Source organism: Arvicola amphibius, chromosome 5 (assembly GCF_903992535.2).
Source record: "Arvicola amphibius chromosome 5, mArvAmp1.2, whole genome shotgun sequence".
Classification (NCBI taxonomy): Eukaryota; Metazoa; Chordata; class Mammalia; order Rodentia; family Cricetidae; genus Arvicola; species Arvicola amphibius.
The window spans coordinates 63,857,164-63,875,038 of record NC_052051.1 but is presented as its reverse complement, the minus strand read 5'-3'; the positions used below and the strand labels follow the sequence as shown (position 1 = coordinate 63,875,038).

At 34.7% G+C, this 17,875-nt stretch overlaps 1 protein-coding gene across 1 annotated transcript; it reads right to left on the bottom strand.

Moving 5' to 3' along the window:
- Positions 1-10,766: 10,766 nt before the first annotated feature.
- LOC119814947 (olfactory receptor 4K3-like) lies at positions 10,767-11,696 on the bottom strand. The gene has a single exon (XM_038331054.1). It carries the CDS (start codon positions 11,691-11,693, stop codon positions 10,767-10,769), a length of 927 nt encoding a protein of 308 aa, XP_038186982.1. The 5' UTR covers positions 11,694-11,696.
- Positions 11,697-17,875: the final 6,179 nt, after the last annotated feature.

Here is a 17,875-nt window from a genome sequence, read left to right as displayed (position 1 = left end):
TTCACTCAATACATCCTCATAAGTGTCCTATGAATTTAGAAAGATTAAATTTAGTCATAATAGGAAGATTACTTCTTTTGTAGAACTTAACATTCACTTTGAAACTTACCTGGATAGAAAGACATAAATGTAAAGAGAAATCTAAGGCAACTGTGAGTGGCACTGTTGCCCGAGTGAAAGCTAAGGAGCCAAGAGCAGCTCCCCACGAAGAGAAGCATCAGGTGCGACTGTTACCCACATTCTATTAGGAAATTCTTCTAAGAGAGAGCAGTAAAAAAGCAGGACAATGTAAAAAAATAAAAGTGTGTGGTCTGAATTTATTACTAGCAATTATGCTATTTTATAACAGAAATGGGTTTTAAATACAGAAATTGCATTCATGTTCAGTAAAAATGGTCAGACAGGATGTTACCATTTTTGAAAGCATGTATAATGATTTCATTGAGAATTTGTAAAATAATATCAGTGACATAAATAAATTAAAATTTCTGCTTAAAAGTCTGAAGTAGATAATTGGAAAGTCTCAGGACCTAAGGGAGGAACCATACAGAATGCCATATAAGATATACACACACAATAGAATCAAAACCAGTGCCATTGTCCTTGTCAGCCACGTTCAGAGAGTCCGGTTTGATCACATGCTCCATCAGTCCCAGTCCAGTTGTTCTTGGTGAGCTCCCATTAGATCAGTCCCATTGTCTCGGTGAATGGGTGCACCCCTCATGGTCCTAACTTTCTTGCTCATGTTCTTCCTCCTTCTGCACTTCATTTGGATCTTGGGAGATCAGTCCAGTGCTCCAATGTGGGTCTCTGTCTCTATCTCCATCCAGCGCCAGATGAAGGTTGATATTCGTCTTTTTGGGTCTGGGTTACCTCACTCAGAATGGTGTTTTCTATTTCCATCCATTTGCATTCAAAATTCAAGATGTTATTGTTTTTACCGCTGAGTAGTACTCTAATGTGTATATATTCCACACTTTCTTTATCCTAGTCTGTTTGGATCCTCACCTTCCTAGACCTGGATGGATGGGGGAGGAATTTGGACTTCCCACAGGGCAAGGAACCCTGACTGCTCCTTGGACTGGAGAGGGAGGGGGAAAGGGAGGGAAGGAGAAATGGGAGGAGGGGAGGAGGTGAAAATTTGTAAAATTATATAATTTAATAAAAAATGAAAAAATAATAAAAAATAAAAAAATTAAAGTTCACTTTTTTAGATTGCACACTTAAGTCAAATTACATAGTATTTGTCTTTCTATATTTGGCTTACTTCACTTACCATAATGTTCTGCAAATTCATTCATGAAACAGGTAGCAAAACATTGTTGTTTTAATGGAAAATAACCTCCCACTGTGTATATACACACATTTTTATGATCTATTGTGGTTGGTCGGGATTTGTATTGATTTCATAACTTTTCTTTTAAGAATGTTCTTTTGAAATTGCTATTATTTTTAAAGAATTTCATAAATGAATACCGTATTTGCATCATTCTTACCCTACTTTTTCTTCTTCCATCTACTGTGTCTCCCACCCTTGGGCTTTCTCAAATTCATGGCCTCTTTTTCTTTAGTTCTTATTGTTACATATATGCATATAGTTAATAAACTGCTGATGTTAATCCTAAAAAAATACACAGATACCAGGTAGAAATATTAAACCAGGTTCACGTTTATTTATTAATAAATTTATATCTTTTATTTTAGTTATTCAACTAATATGATAAACAAAATATCACTAAAAATTCCATAGGAGTGAAGTTACCAAAGAATAAGGCAGCATGTACTCAAATCTGAGCTCTGAAAGTCACGTTTAGTTCATTCTTAGCACTAGAGAAAAATGTTGACCTGAAGTTGCATCAACAGATATTATTTTAGTTTCTTTATATCAATAATGTCATACGCTATCAATCTATTAACAGTATATTTTCTCAATATATCACATATCTACCAATTATCTCTGTCATTTTAAAGAACAGAAGAAATTACATAAACATATAGGCAGAGCTGTTCTTTGTCAGCCTTGAATGAGTGTGACATTATACTTTCTGTGATCATCAATTTTCATCTCAAGTAACAGACAGGGTGCTTATGCTGATGTAATAGATAGTACTAAGCTGGATGGTGGATAATATTTCTCCCTTTTCTCCTACATTTAATGATTCTCAACATGTGGGTCTTATCCTTTATCCTTTGAAACCTCTATGTGGGAGGAATACAGCAGGAGAACAATGCTATCATCAGAACTATTAGACAGTCCTGATTTTTGAGGACCAGAAAGGTGGAGTAAGGATAAAAAACAACGAAATTTTGATGACATGCATAACAACACATCTATTATTATAGCAGCATGATAGCAGAAAAGTAAACACATGTGCCTCTCAAAGATTTATCAAATATCTAACGAAAATACACTTATATACAGCATAGTGTTTGTGTTTCTTGATAATTTTGATTTTTTTACATTGAAGCTTCTGATTAACCTCAAAATTTCCAGGACAACTTATTGTTTTATTTTAATTATTTCTTTAGTTTTTTAGATTATAATTCAAGGCAATTTCTTTATTCACCAATGGTATTCACAGCATCAAGAAAGGAATACCACATTATTAAGTAATGTCATTTAAATTAACTCTTCTAGTATTACAGATGTATAACACTAATACATTATATATCTGTGGATGTAAAATATCTTATATCTGATTTATGAGACATTCTGGTGATGATGGTTCATCAAAACTCTTTTTAGATGTTACTCAGTATATTTTATTTCTAGATGATGTATGAGACATTAGTAAAAATGCTGTCAGATACTACAATAACTTAAAAATATTACACACTCAATATATCCTGTAGCCAACATATAGAAGAAAATATACATATGGTAATCATTAAATCTTTCTAGTCTGCAGAGTATGATGATACATGAATTGCCTTCCTTTAACATATTTTCTAGCATATTTTTAAACAGCATGTTTCATAAGGTTATAGACAATTATTTCTTTATTCAGTTCAGCTCTTTATATAAAATATTCAAGAATACAAACATAAAATATATGTGTGACATATATACATATATGTATATATACATATTTATATATTAGTTTAGGTAATTCATACCTTTGCTATGAAATATGTGTGTATATGTGTGACTTTATTTATAATACTTGCTACTTATACTTTCCTAAGGTCACACAGACCTGTTCACTAACTATGAGATAAGCTGATATAAAAGACATTTGACAGGCTAATTTCCTTTCAGGAACATAACAACCATTTCACAATTCTCTTCTCTTGCCCAGGACCAATAAGTATTTTAGAAGACACAATGACATACATTATTCTATTAAAGTGTAACTGTGATTTTTTTTGTTTAACTCAATGTCAATTCTAATGTTGGCTATTATGTTAACAATATTTAATGAAGGAAGACAAGCTTAATTATACTTTTTAGAGACCAGCAACAAGATATTTTTTTCTTCTATGTGCAAAGTTTTTCTATACTGATTGCCCTTCTATCAAAGTGCTAAACTTTGTAATAGTCTTAATATTTATACTTCTTTAAATATGTATGGATACAGTCATATTTGTAGAACTTAATAGACATCAAGTGATAGATAATAATGATTTAAAGTGTGATAATTTAGTAGCTTCTAAGTTTGTTTTGCTAGCAGCTTGTGTGCAATTGTGCTATTGTCTGTCTGTTTTGTTTGTTGGTGTGTAAGGTTTATTTTAATTTTAATGCAAATACATATCACTTCCTTCCCTCCCATTCCCCCCTCAAATTCCTCCCAACTACCCTCACTAAACCCTTCCAGTACCACCACTACAGTTGATAAATTTTTGGTAATTTTTCATATATATATACTTGTGTGCACAAATATATACACATGACCTATCCAATTTTATTATTGTATCCTAATACAGGGCTGAACACTCTACATTTGAAAACAAATTAAGGAGCTCATCTCTGGAAGCAGCTAACTCTCCTTCTTCTTGGTGTCACTAATTTTCAGTATTTTGTTTTTCAATTTGGGTTCTATAATGACCACGTATTACCTCTATTCTCATTTGATTTGTTGTCATCTTTACTATTTCTATGCTGAAAGTTATATATTCACTATGGTTTTAAAATGTTTGGTCTTCCCACCAGCAATGGATGAGTGTACCACATCCTCTCCAGCAAAGTCTATCATTAGTGTTTTTGATTTTAGCCATTCTGACAGGTGTAAGAGGGTATCTCAAAGTTGTTTTGATTTGCATTTCCCTGATTGCTAAGGAGGTTGAGCATGACCTTAAGTGTCTTTTGTACATTTGAACTTCTTCTGTTGAGAATTCTCTCTTCAGTTCAGTGCCCCATTTTTTAATTGGGTTAATTAACATTTTAAAGTCTTGTCTCTTGAGTTCTTTATATATTTTGGAGATAAGAGATTTGTCTGTTGTGGGGTTGGTGAAGATCTTCTCCCAGTGAGTAGGTAGCCTTTTGTCTTATTGACAGTGTCCTTTGCTTTACAAAAGCTTCTCAGTTTCAGGAGGTTCCAATTATTCAATGTTACCCTTAATGCCTGTGCTGCTGGGGTTGTACATAGGAAGTGTTCTCCTGTGCCCATGTATTGTAGAGTACTTCCCACTATCTCTTCTATCAGGTTCAGTGTGTTCAGATTGATATTGAGGTCTTTAATCCATTTGGACTTGAGTTTTGTGCATGGTGATATATATGGATCTATTTTCATTCTTCTACAGGTTGACATCCAGTTATGCCAGCACCATTTGTTGAAGATGCTTTCTTTCTTCCCTTGTATACTTTTAGCTCCTTTGTCGAAAATCAGGTGTTCATAGGTTTGTGGGTTAATATCTGGGTCTTCAATTCCATAGGTTGACTTCTCTGATTTTATGCCAATACCAAGCTGTTTTCAATACTGTAGCTCTGTAATAGAGTTTGAAGTCAGGGATGGTAATGCCTCCAGAAGTTCCTTTATTGTATAAGATTGTTTTGGCTATCCTGGGCTTTTTGTTTTTTCATATAAAGTTGATTATTGTTTTCTCACAACCACTTTGGAAATCAGTGTGGCAGTTTCTCAGGAAATTTGGGATCAACCTACCCCAGGATCCAGCAATACAACTCTTCGGAATATACCCAAGAGATGCCCTATCATACTACAAAAGCATTTGTTCAACTATGTTCAGAGCAGCATTATTTGTAATAGCCAGAACCTGGAAACAACCTAGATGCCCTTCAGGGGAAGAATGGATAAGGAAAGTGTGGAATATATACACATTAGAGTACTACTCAGCGGTAAAAAAACAATGACATCTTGAACTTTGCATGCAAATGGATGGAAATAGAAAACACTATTCTGAGTGAGGTAACCCAGATCCAAAAAGATGAATTTGGTATGTACTCACTCATAGGTGGATTCTAGACATAAATAAAGGTCAGTGAGCCTGTAATTCCTGATTCTAGAGAAACTAAATAAGAAGGTGAACCCAAAGAAAAACATATAGTTATCCTCCTGGATATTGGAAGTAGACTAGATTGCCAGGCAAAAAAATGGGATCTTGGGGGTGGTGGTGGGGTGGCAGTAAGGGGTTATGGGGAGATGTGGAGAGAAAAGTTAGGAGGGGAGGATGGGGAGACCCTTGGGGAATGGGATGCGTGGGATGGAGGAAGTGTGGATAGGGGAGCAGGGAAGAAGATATCTTTTTTTTTTTTTTTTTTTTTTTTTTTTTTTTTTTTTTTTTTTTTTTTTTTTTTTTTTTTTTGGTTTTTCGAGACAGGGTTCGCAAGGGAGCCATTTTAGGTTTAGCAAGAGACTTCACTCTAGAGGGATTCCCAGGTATCCATGGAGATGTCCCCAGCTAGTTCCTTGGGCAGCTGAGGAGAGGGAGCCTGAAATGGCCCTTTCCTATAGCCATACTGATGAATATCTTGCATATCATCATAGAAGCTTCATCTGGCAATGGATGGAGATAGAGACAGAGACCCACATTGGAGCACAGGACTGAGCTCCCAAGGTCCAAATGAGGAGCTAAAGGAGGGAGAACATGAGCAAGGAAGTCAGGACTGCTAGGAGTGCACCCACCCACTGAGACGGTGGGGCTGGTCTAATGGGAGCTCACCAAGGCCAGCTGGACTGAGACTGAAAAATCATGGGATCAAACCGGACTCTCCGAACATGGTGGACAACGAGAGTTGACTGAGAAGCCAAGGACAATAGCACTGGGTTTTGATCTTACTGCATGTCCAGGCTTTGGGGGAGCCTAGTCTGTTTAGATGCACACTTTCCTGGACCTGGATGGAGGGTGGAGGACCTTCGTCTTCCCGCGGGGCAGAGAACCCTGACTGCTCCTTGGATTGGAGAGGGAGGGAGAGGGGAGTTGAAGGAGGGGGAGGGAAATGGAAGGTTGGGAGGAGGCAGAAATTTTTAATAATAATAAAAATAAAAATTATAATAATAAAAATAATAATAATAAATAAAATGTTTGGTCTTGTAAACTTGAAGGGAATAATCATACAATGGTAGTTGGATAAAGCTGTTATGGATTATCTGATAAAGAATGATGATCTTCTAATGTAGACATAAATAAGAGAGAAACATGAAAGATGGAAAAAAATCATATTAACTGTCCTCCAAAGATGACATAGAACAAAGAAACAGTTCTCAGTAAACACATTGGGTATTGGTAAAAAGGGATAACTAGAAGTAGATGGAGAATTTCATAACAGAAGACTATCAGAGAGATGACTTACCAAAATTATAGCTTTCTCTTTGGTTACACTTTCTTCCCACCTGGTGTGTGCATATGAAGACATTAATGCTGTGTAAAAACAGTCTTCCTCTCAGCCTGACCAATCTTCACTTCCTGACATTGTCCCATGGGTGAACTATGCCAGTTGTTTTTTGTTCTGGATATAATGAGAACCTTGGAAATAATTATCTTGGACATCTCTGAGGAATTTCTCTGTTAAGAGTAATACTTAGTGCTGAAAATTTGTGAAAATAGAAAGACAAGGAAAACCCTTTGTTTATTAGCCCAGCATTGACAGTGTTAGTCAACTTTTCAAAATCATTCACTTCACCAATGTGGATGAAGGAGAAGCATGCTGCTGCCTAGTGTTATTGTCTTGATATAAACAAAGTAACTCAAATGCATAGTTAGGAGGCAATCTGTAAATGTGTGAGATATGACTAGAACAAAATCCGTGCTGGGAACATAATTTCCCAATGTATGAAAAATCTATTTCATTTCTTCATCACATAATTCATGGATTTTATTGTGCTCCATACTTGCATGTGATATTGCTAGGTTTGATATCTGGCAACATATTTAGTCCCCTTTATGTTTTTTTAAACAATTTAGCTATACTTATCTATGCTTCTGAGTGAGTGTGTGCTATGGTATATGTGCATGTATAAGTGTACATATATATATATATATATATGTGTGTGTGTGTGTGTGTGTGTGTGTGTGTTTATATATACATATGTATGTGTGTGTACACATATGCAGCTCAGAGGGTCTCTCTGTTAATTCTGTTCTACCTTTATCAACTTTTTATGGGTTGTTCTCAGGTTGTCAGATTTGTAGTGACATTTAAATTGTATTTTAATAAATAAATCTTGCCTGAGGATCAGAAAAGTAAAACAGCCACACTGGCCAGCATTATATACTAGGCTCCAATTACGCACGTTTTTAATCCCAGTAGTCACACTAAGTTGCCATATAAACCTGGTGGTAGTGGTATGTGCCCTTAATCCTAGAACTAGAGAGGATTATAAATCAGGAGGTATTAGTCTCATTCTGAGGTTTCCTGAGGTAGGAAACCAATTTTTTACTGAGATGAAAGAGCCAGTGACTGGCTACTTTGCTTTTCTGGTCTTCAGATTGAACACCAACATCTGCATTTTTATTAATTGTGCTCCCCTTTGGCACTCAACATAGGGCTCAAACCAATGACCCTGGGAACAGGAGTCCAATGTTGTACCAGATGAATTATGTTGGCTCCTGCCAGTACCTTCACCATGAAGCTATACTCTTAAAATATTAAGGAATAGAGCAAAGCCAGCCACTAAAGGCTCACTGTTACCTAGCTATATCACTTAGCAGTTTAAGACTCATGCAGTCAGGAAAACATAGAGATATACAGTAAAACAGATTCATAAGAAAAAGTTTCTAAACAATTTACAGTGTGTTTAAAAATATGTGTAGGCTTGATAGAGAAAAGAAAAAGAATAGAGAAAGTCTTTTTAAAAAGCAATAAAGTAGCTGGGCATGGTGGTACATGTTTTTAGCTCATCTTTCAGGAAATAGAAGCAGGTAGAACTCTGTGAGTTTGAAGCCAGCCTGGTATACAACTAGTTCCAGGACAGGCTACAAAGCTACAGAGAAACCATGTCTAAACAAACAAACAAACAAACAAATAAATAAATAAACAAACTTTGATTTATACTGTGTACTGCTTTCCAAATTATGCTAATGGAATGGTGCCACAAAACTTATGGGAGAAAACAATGAATGTCTAAATTGACTTAAAGTTCTCCCCACAAGATGAAACTCATATCTAACAAAGAACCAAAGACCAGGCTGTCCAGAAAACAAGACAAAAAATGTGCATATTCAAAAAAATATAAAATGATTGAATCCTAATGACATTCCTCTTTTCTCATAGATTATTGCCTCATTCAGACATTATTGGGAAAGCTTCATCATGCATTAGATAGAAACAAATACAGAGAGCCACAATCAGACATGATACAAAGAGTATCCAGGGAGATGCCCCTAGCTACTTCCTTGGGCAGCTGAGGAGAGGGAGCCAGAAAAGGCCAGATCCTATAGCCATACTGATGAATATCTTGCATATCACCATCGAACCTTCTCCTGGCAATGGATGGAGATAGAGACAGAGCCCCACATTGGAGCACCGGACTGAGCTCCCAAGGTCCGGATGAGGAGCAGAAGGAGAGAGATCATGAGAAAGAAAGTCAGAACCATGAGGGATGCGTTCACCCACTGAGACGGCAGGACAGAACTAACGAGAGATCACCAAGTCCAGTTGGATTGGGACTAATGGAACATCCGACCAAATCGGACTCTCTGAAAGTGGCTGATGGTGGAGGCTGACCGAGAAGCCAAGGACAATGGCGATGGGCTTGGTCTCTACGACAAGGACAGGCTCTGTGTGAGCCTTGTCAGTTTGGTTCCTGGACCTGGAGGGAGTTGGGAGGACCTTGGACTCAACATAGTGTAGAGAACCCTGATGGCTCTTTGGCCTGGAGAGGGAGGGAGTGGGGGTATGGGTGGAGGGGAGGGGAGGGAAGGAGGAGGAGGAGGGGAAGAGATGGCAATTTTTAATAAAAAAAATAAATGAAAAAAAGAGCAGGCAAAAGAAAAAAAAACAAAGAGAGATTTTGAAATATAAAGCTCTAAATGGAATATCTCCATCAAACCTTTTCCCTCAGACCTAAAATATAAAAAAAAAAAATGAATGGAGAAACAGTGTATAACCAGAGGGAATGGAGGACACTAGGAGCACAAGGTCCTCTAAATCAATCGAGAAAAATCTTATATCAACTAACAAAGACTAAAGCACAAGCACAGGCCTTTCATGATTTAATGCCATACCCTCTTCATATAAATATAGCTTTCAGCCTAGATGTTTTATGGGACTCCTGAGTGTGAATGAGAGGATCTCTGATATTGGTGCTTTCTCTTAGGTCTCTTTTTCTTCTGTTGCTTTGCAGTGTCCATATTCAATATAATAAATTTCATTTTATCTTATATTCTATTTTATCTTGTTGTTATCACTTAAAACCTGCTCTTTCTAAAGAAAACAGAAAGTGAGGGAAATCCAAATAGGCAAGGTGAGAGGAACCAGGAGTAAAGAGAAATAAAACTGTAATAAAGATATATTGCATGAGAAAATAATCAATTATAATATGTGGCTTAAACAAATGTATAATCATCTCCCAGCTTCTAAGTATATTTAATTCTATAGAAAACAGACAACACGTTATTTTTAAATAATAATAATAAAATAAAGCCTTTTCCTTTAAAAAACTATTTTCCAGGGTGAACTCACTAAGGTAATAATAACCATGATAAGTTGAAACATTACTACATTTAAACATCCACAAAATGGTTAAAATTTTTAAAAATGACACTTCTTCTCTTTGGGTAGAAATACTAAACTTATTAAATATTCTAAAACTTCTTGTTTTTTTTCCACAAAAATAACAAACCAAAATATTATATAATGTGATTATTAAAAAGGAAGACAGTATCGAGTATATATTCTTTGATATTTCCCGGCTAAGGAGAAGTAGTTACATATTGCAGGAGAAAATATTTTAGGAAAATTAAAGTTCACCATTAGAATTTATAATCATGAAATAGAAAAACATTTAATGGGCATGTGGTGTTATATAGAATTATATTCAAGTAACATTTATTAATATTTTATTTGTAAGATAAATATATGGGGTTGTTCAAAACTGTTAATCTAAAATTTATTAAAACCATAGAAGAATACTTTGATGGCATTCCTGTGTGGAAAAAGTTTATATTTATAATTTAAGAAAAAGAATTAACAGTGTTCTGCTGATTGATGAATAAATGTCATATATTTTAAAATGTTAAATTGTATCTATATTAAAGGATTGGTATAAAATGTTAATATAAACTATATTTGTTGGTTTTAAATATATTTCATAGAGTCAGTCTTATGGTGTGAAGCAATTAGTGCTTGTTTCTGAATATTATGAATATCCTTAAGGTCCCAAGAATTTGCCTATGAACCTTTTCATAGCATTTTTCATTTCTTTATTTCTCAATGTATAAATGGCTGGGTTTAGAAGAGGTGTAAAAAAAGAGTAAAACACAGCAAGAAATTTGTCCAACCAGGTGATACTGAGGGGCCACACATAGATGAAGATGCAAGGCAGAAAGAAGATCATCACCACTGTGATGTGGGCACTGCACGTGGACAGAGCCTTAGATGCACCAGATTTAGAGCTCTGGCCAACAGTGATTAGGATATATGTGTAGGAAATCAGCAATAGAATGAAGCAGGTTACAGCCACAGTCCCACAGTCAGCATGCATTAAGGTATTTAAATCATGGTAATCCATGCAGGCTAGCTTGATCACCAATGGCATATCACAAAAGAAACTGTCTATTTCCTTGGGACCACAAAAAGGTAGCTGCAAAACTACTGCCAAGTAACTTATGCCATGTATAAAGCCAGTAGTCCAACAAATCAACACCAACCCAGTGCATCTTTTCAAGTTCATAATGGTGAAATAATGGAGTGGTTTACAGATGGCCACATAGCGGTCATAAGCCATCACCACCAACAGCACCATCTCTACTGCACCAACACAATGGGAGAAGAAAACCTGGAAAATGCATCCTGCAAAGGAGATGGTCTTGTATTCTCTGAGAAAATCTGATATCATCTTAGGAGTGGTGTTTGAAGAAAGACATATGTCAACAAAAGACAGGTTGGCCAAGAAGAAGTACATGGGAGAATGGAGATGGGGGTCAGTGGTGATTAAAACAAGGATAACAATATTTCCAGACAGGATGAGCAGATAAAGTATGAAAAATATCACAAAGAGTATGACCTGAAGATTCTTAGAGTTGGTAAGTCCCAAAAGCATAAATTCTGACACCACAGACTGATTGCCCCCATCCATTGCACTCAGTGAGTCCTCAGAAGTGACCTACAAGTTAAGAAAGATTAAGAATTAGTCATAATAAGAAGATTACTTCTTTTGTAGAACTGTACAATTAACTTTGAAACTTACCTGGATAGAAACACATAAATGTAAAGATGAATCTAAGGCAAATATGAGTGACCCTGCTGCCCAAATAAAAGCTAATGAGCCAAGAGCACCTCCCCATGAAGAGAAGCATCAGGTGCGACTATTATTCACATGCTCTATTATGAAATTCCCCTATGAGAGAGCAGCAAAAAAGCAGGACGACAATGTGAAGAAAAAGCGTGTAGTCTGAATTTATCACTAGCAATCATGATATTCTGTATCTGGGGTTTAAACATAGAAATTGCATTTATGTTCAGTACAAATGGTCAGACAGGATATTACCATTTTTGGAAGCATTATGACTGCTTCGAACATGAGTAAAATAATATTAGTGACATAAATAAATTAAAGTTTTTAGCTCAAACTCAGAAGTAGAGAATTGGAAACCCTCAAAACCTCAGAGAGGTAGCATACAGAATGCCATATAACATAAACACATTGATAGAAACATTGAACGAGCTCCAGTGTTATTTATTATTAAATATTTATCTTTGGCCTTATTTATTCAACTAAACTGAATAACAAAATATCACTGCAAAATGCATAGGAGGTGATTTACCAAAGCACATGGCAACATGCATTCAAATCTTAGCTGTGAAAGTCACATTTAGTTCAGGCTTAGCACTAGAAAAAAATGTTGATCTTAAGTGCATCTTAAGTGCACTTATACATTAAAATATTATATTTTATTGATATGAATAAGTTATCTACCATCAATATATAAACTGTATATTTTCTCATTATATCACATATTAACCAATTATCTTTGCTTTTTTAAAAGAAGAGAATAAATTACATAAACATGTAAGCACAGCTATTCTTTGTCATCCTGGATGAGTGTGACACTATACTTTCAGTGATTATCAATTTTCATCTCAAATCACAGAAGAGTGCTTATACTGATCTAATAAATAATACTGAGCTAGATGGTGGATAATATTTCTCCCTTTTCTCCCACATTTAGTGACTTTCAACTTGTGGGTCTTATCCTTTATCCTTTGAAATCTCTAGGTGGAAGGAATACAGCAGGTGAACAATGCTATCTTTAAAACTATTTGATAGTCCTGCTTTTGAAGGACTCAGAAAGGGAGTAAGGATTAAAAAAACAAAATTTTGAAGACATGGGTAACAACACATCAATGTGCTATAGCAGCATGATAGCATAAAAATAAACACATGTGCCTTGCAAAGATTTATCAAATATTTAAGGAAAATACACTGATATATAGCACAGAGTTTGTGTTTCTTGATAATTTTGATTTTTCACAAGGAAGCCTCTGGTCAACCTAAAAATTTCAGGACAACATTTTTGTTTTGCTTTATTCTAATTATTTCTTTGAATTTTTAGATTATAATGTAGTTAAATCATTTCCCTCTTCCATTTCTTTCCTATAAATCATATAATAGACCTAATCCATGCTCTTTCAAATGCATGGCTTCTTTTTGCAGTACTTACTACTTCTTGAATATTGTTTATAGCTAAATATAACCTGCTCAGTCTGAATAATGTTACTTGTATATATAAGCTGTAAGAGGTGGCCATTTGGTATTAGATAACCTATAGATATGCTCCTCCCTGAGAATGATTGTTTCTCCAGCCCTTAACATTTCTTAGATGCCTTTTTTTCTTCATGTATGGTTGAGTCATTCTGGAGTTCCCTGTCCTCTTTAACATAGTCTCTGATATTGTCTTTGTTCTGCACAGGTTCACGCAGCCATGATAAACTTTGCCACAAATGAATTACCATCTAAGAGGGCAAGCACATTTCAGAGCTGTATGAGACTATACTTTTGAACTCTACTGCCAAATACAACCAAGTATCAAGTAATACCTTTTAAATTAACTCTTCTGGTATTATAGATGTATGGTACTACTACATAATATCTCTGTGGATATAAAATATCTTATATCTGATTTATGATACATGTTGGTGACCATGATTCATCAAAACTCTTTTAATGATATTATTCAGTTTATTTTATTTCTAGATGATGAATGAGGCATTACTAAAAATGGTGCTTGATACTACAATAGCTTAAAAATATTACATAGTCAACATAACCTGTTGCAAATATGTAGAAGGAAATATACACACGGGAATCATTAAGTCTTTCCAATCTCCAGAGTATGATGATACACGAGTTGTTTCCCTTTATTATATTATCTAGTGTATTTTTAAACAGCATGGTTCTTAATGTTATAGACAATTATTTCTTTGTTCAAATGAGCTCTTTTTGTAAAGTATGTAAACATACTATATATATATATATATATATATATATCCACATATATATTTATTTAGTTAGTTAGTTCAGGTAACACCTTTGCTATGAAACACATGTGTATGTGTGTGACTTTTCTTTAAAATACTTGCTACTTATACTTTCCTAAAGTCATGCATACCTGTTTAGTAACTATGAGATAAGCAGATATAAAATATATTTGACATGTTAATTTTCTTTCAAGAACATAACAACCATTTCACCATTATCTGCTCTTACCCACAACATTTCAGTATTTTAAAAGACCCAATGACATACAAAAATCTATAAAAGTTTTGCTGTAATTTTATGTTTAACTTAGTGACAGTTCTAATGTTGAATTTTACATTAACAATATTTAATGAAGAGAGACACACTTTATTATAATTTTTAGAGTCTAGAAACAAGTTATTTATTTTCTTCTATGTGTAATGTTGTTCTATATTGATTGTCCTTCTATCAAAGTGCTAAATTTTGTAATAGTATCAATATTAATACTCATTTAACTATTTTTGGATAGAAACATATTTACAGAACTTAATAGATATCAAATGACAGATAATAGAGATGTAAAGGGTGATATTTTAGTAGCTTCTAAGTTTTTTTGCTATTTTTTTTGTCTCCTCTCTATTTTGTGTTTAGGGGTTGTAGGTTTATTTTAATTTTTAAACGTACTTTAAAAAATTGAAATACAATTATATTACATCCTTACCTCCCTTTCCACCATCATATTCCTCCCTAAACATTTTTAGTACTACCACTATAATTGATAGCATTTTTCTTTGGTAATTATTCATATATATTTTATTGATATATATATTTATACATATATATACATATATATATTTGTATGCACAAATATATACACATAATCTGTTCAGTCCAAATTTATTATTGCATATTAATTCAGGGCTGACCACTCTGAAGCATTTGAGAACAAATTAAGGAGCTCATCTCTGGGAGCAGCTAACTCTTCTCCTTGGAGTCACTAATTTTCAGAATTTTTTTTAATCTGGGTTTTATAATGACCATATATTACCTCTAGTCTCATTTGATTTGTTGTCATCTTTACTATTTCTATGATGAAAGTTAGATATTCACTCTGAATTAAAAATGCTTGGTCTTGGTTAAGATGAAGGGAATAATCATACAATGGTAGTTGGATAAAGCTGTTATGGATTATCTGATAAAGAATGATGATACCCTTATGTAGACATGAAAAGAAGAGAAATATGAGAAATGAAAAAATCATATTAACTGGCCTCCAAAGATGACATAGAACAAAGAAAGAGTTCTCAGTAAACACATTGAGTATTGGTAAAAATGGATAACTAGAAGTAGATGGAGAATTTCATAACAGAAGACTATCAGAGGGCTGACTTACCCAAATCATAATTTTTCCTTTACTCACATTTTCTTCCCATCTAATGTGTGCTTATGAAGACATTCATGTTGTATAAAAACAGCGTTCCTCTCAGCCTGACCAAACTTAACTTCCTGACATTTCCCATGGGTGAACTATGCCAGTTGTTTTTTTATTCTGGATATAATGAGAACCTTGGAAATAATTATCTTGGACATCTCTGAGGGATTTCTCTGTTAAGAGTTATACTGAGTGCTGAAAATTTGTGAAAATAGAAAGACAAGGAAATACCTTTGTTAGTCAGCTCAGAATTGATAGTGTTTGTCAACTTTTCAAAATTATTCACTTCACCAATGAGAATGAAGGAGAAACATGCTGCTGCCTAGTCTGTTACTATATCAGTATAAACAAACTGTCTCAAAAAAATTATAATTATAAGACTGTTTGCTAAAAGTGTGAGATATGACTAGAACAAAACCCATGCTGTGAACAAAATTTCTTAATGTATGGAAATCTGTTTCAAGTCTTGGTCACACACCTGATATATTTTTTGTGCTCCATGTTTGTACCTGATATTGCTAAGTTTGAATTGGCTGGCAAGTTATTTAGGCCCCATTATGATATTTTAAATTAACCTATGTTTATCATGTATACCTTTGTGTGAATTTGTGCCATTGTTCATTGTGTGTGTGTCATGTGAATGTGTGTGTGTGTGTGTGTGTGTGTATACACACACATATATATATGTAGATCAGAGTGTCACTCTGTCAACTCAATTCTCTTCTACCTTTCCAATTTTTTCTAGGGATTGATCTCAGACTGTCAGACTTGGACAACAAATATCTTTATTCTTGAAGACTTCTTGGCTCCTCTTCTTTCAATATGTTTTAGAGAAAAAACACAGGTATACATTTCAAACATACTTATTTTCATCTTAGATTTAAAGCATCTAACCAGTAAAGCTAAAAGATTAGCCCGTATAGAGAGTGAGGGAAGTGACACAGCTCCAGTTCAAAGATTCCCAACATCACCCAATGTAATGATTTGAATACATCCTTCTTAGATGGTGGTACTGTTTGTGAAGTTTATGGAAAGGTATGGATTTGCAGGAGGATGTATATCACTTGGAGTGGGTTTTAAGAGTTGAAAGCTGGAGTCACTACACATTCATTCTCTTGGCTTCATGCTGATTTTGAAGAACTAAGCTCTTCAGTTTCCTGCTTCTTCTACTTTTAGTCATGTTTCCTGCCATTAAGGATTCTTATTTTTCTGGAACAATGAGCTCAAATAACCTCTTCTTTCTAAACAATAAATAAATGAAGTATCTATTCAATTCAATAGATAAGAAAAAACTGAAATTTAAAATGTAAAATTTAAGAAGTGTTGATACATACATTTAACCATGAAGAAGTATCATCATAGCATAGACAGGGAACTAGCTCCTTAACCTGTGATGATTCCTTTGTATTTTAATAAGGTGTATGCATATGTATACACATTACAAGCATGTGCATCTATCTAGCATGTAAGCTAAAAAGAGATCAATGTTGTATATCTCCTTATATTATCCTCCACCTTATTTTAAAAATACTTATGTGCATATTATTATAATGATGATATGATGAAGATATTTATAACAATTTAATTTCTTTTTCAAACTTTTAACAAACATTTCCCTAACTATGCTCCTTCCTGTCTTTTCCCACCCATCTTTGACATTGCCTTTTTTCCCCCTTCTTTCTCCAATGAAACCAGTTTACACTGCCTAGTTATTCTTAGGAATAAGGACTGCCCCAGGGTATGGGAGGCCTACAATGATCATATCACTAAAGAAAAATGGCTGTCCTATCCCACTGCTATCAAATGCCTGTAACTCCCCAAGAAGCAATGAGATTTTGTAGCCACCTTCCCACTTCTGAATGTACCTTATGAAGGCTTCATTGGCATGGGAGGTCCTTCTGTCTATGTGTTTCTTTTATCGGTTATTGAATAAAGAAACTGCCTTGGCCTGTTGATAGAGCAGAACTTAGGTAAGTGGAAAAGATGGAACTGAAGGCTGGTAGGAAGAAGAGCAGAGTCAGACAGAAGCCATGGAGCCGCTAGAGACATAAGCTGGGAATTTTATCCAGTAAGACACAGCCTGGTGGTGATAACAGATTAATAGAAATGGGTTAAATTGATATGTAAGAGTTAGCCAATAAAAAGCTAGAGCTAATTGATGGAGGAGTGTCTATGTGTTACTTTCATTATTAATAAAGAAAACTGCCTTGGCCCTTTAAGAGACAGAAAATTAGGTAGGTGGAGTAGACAGAACAGAATTGTGGGAACAAGGAAGTAGAGTGGGGGAGACGCTTCAGGCAGTCGCCATAGTGAGTCTCCATGCTGCTCCTCTCCGAGATGGACACAGGTTAAGATCTCTCCTGGTAAG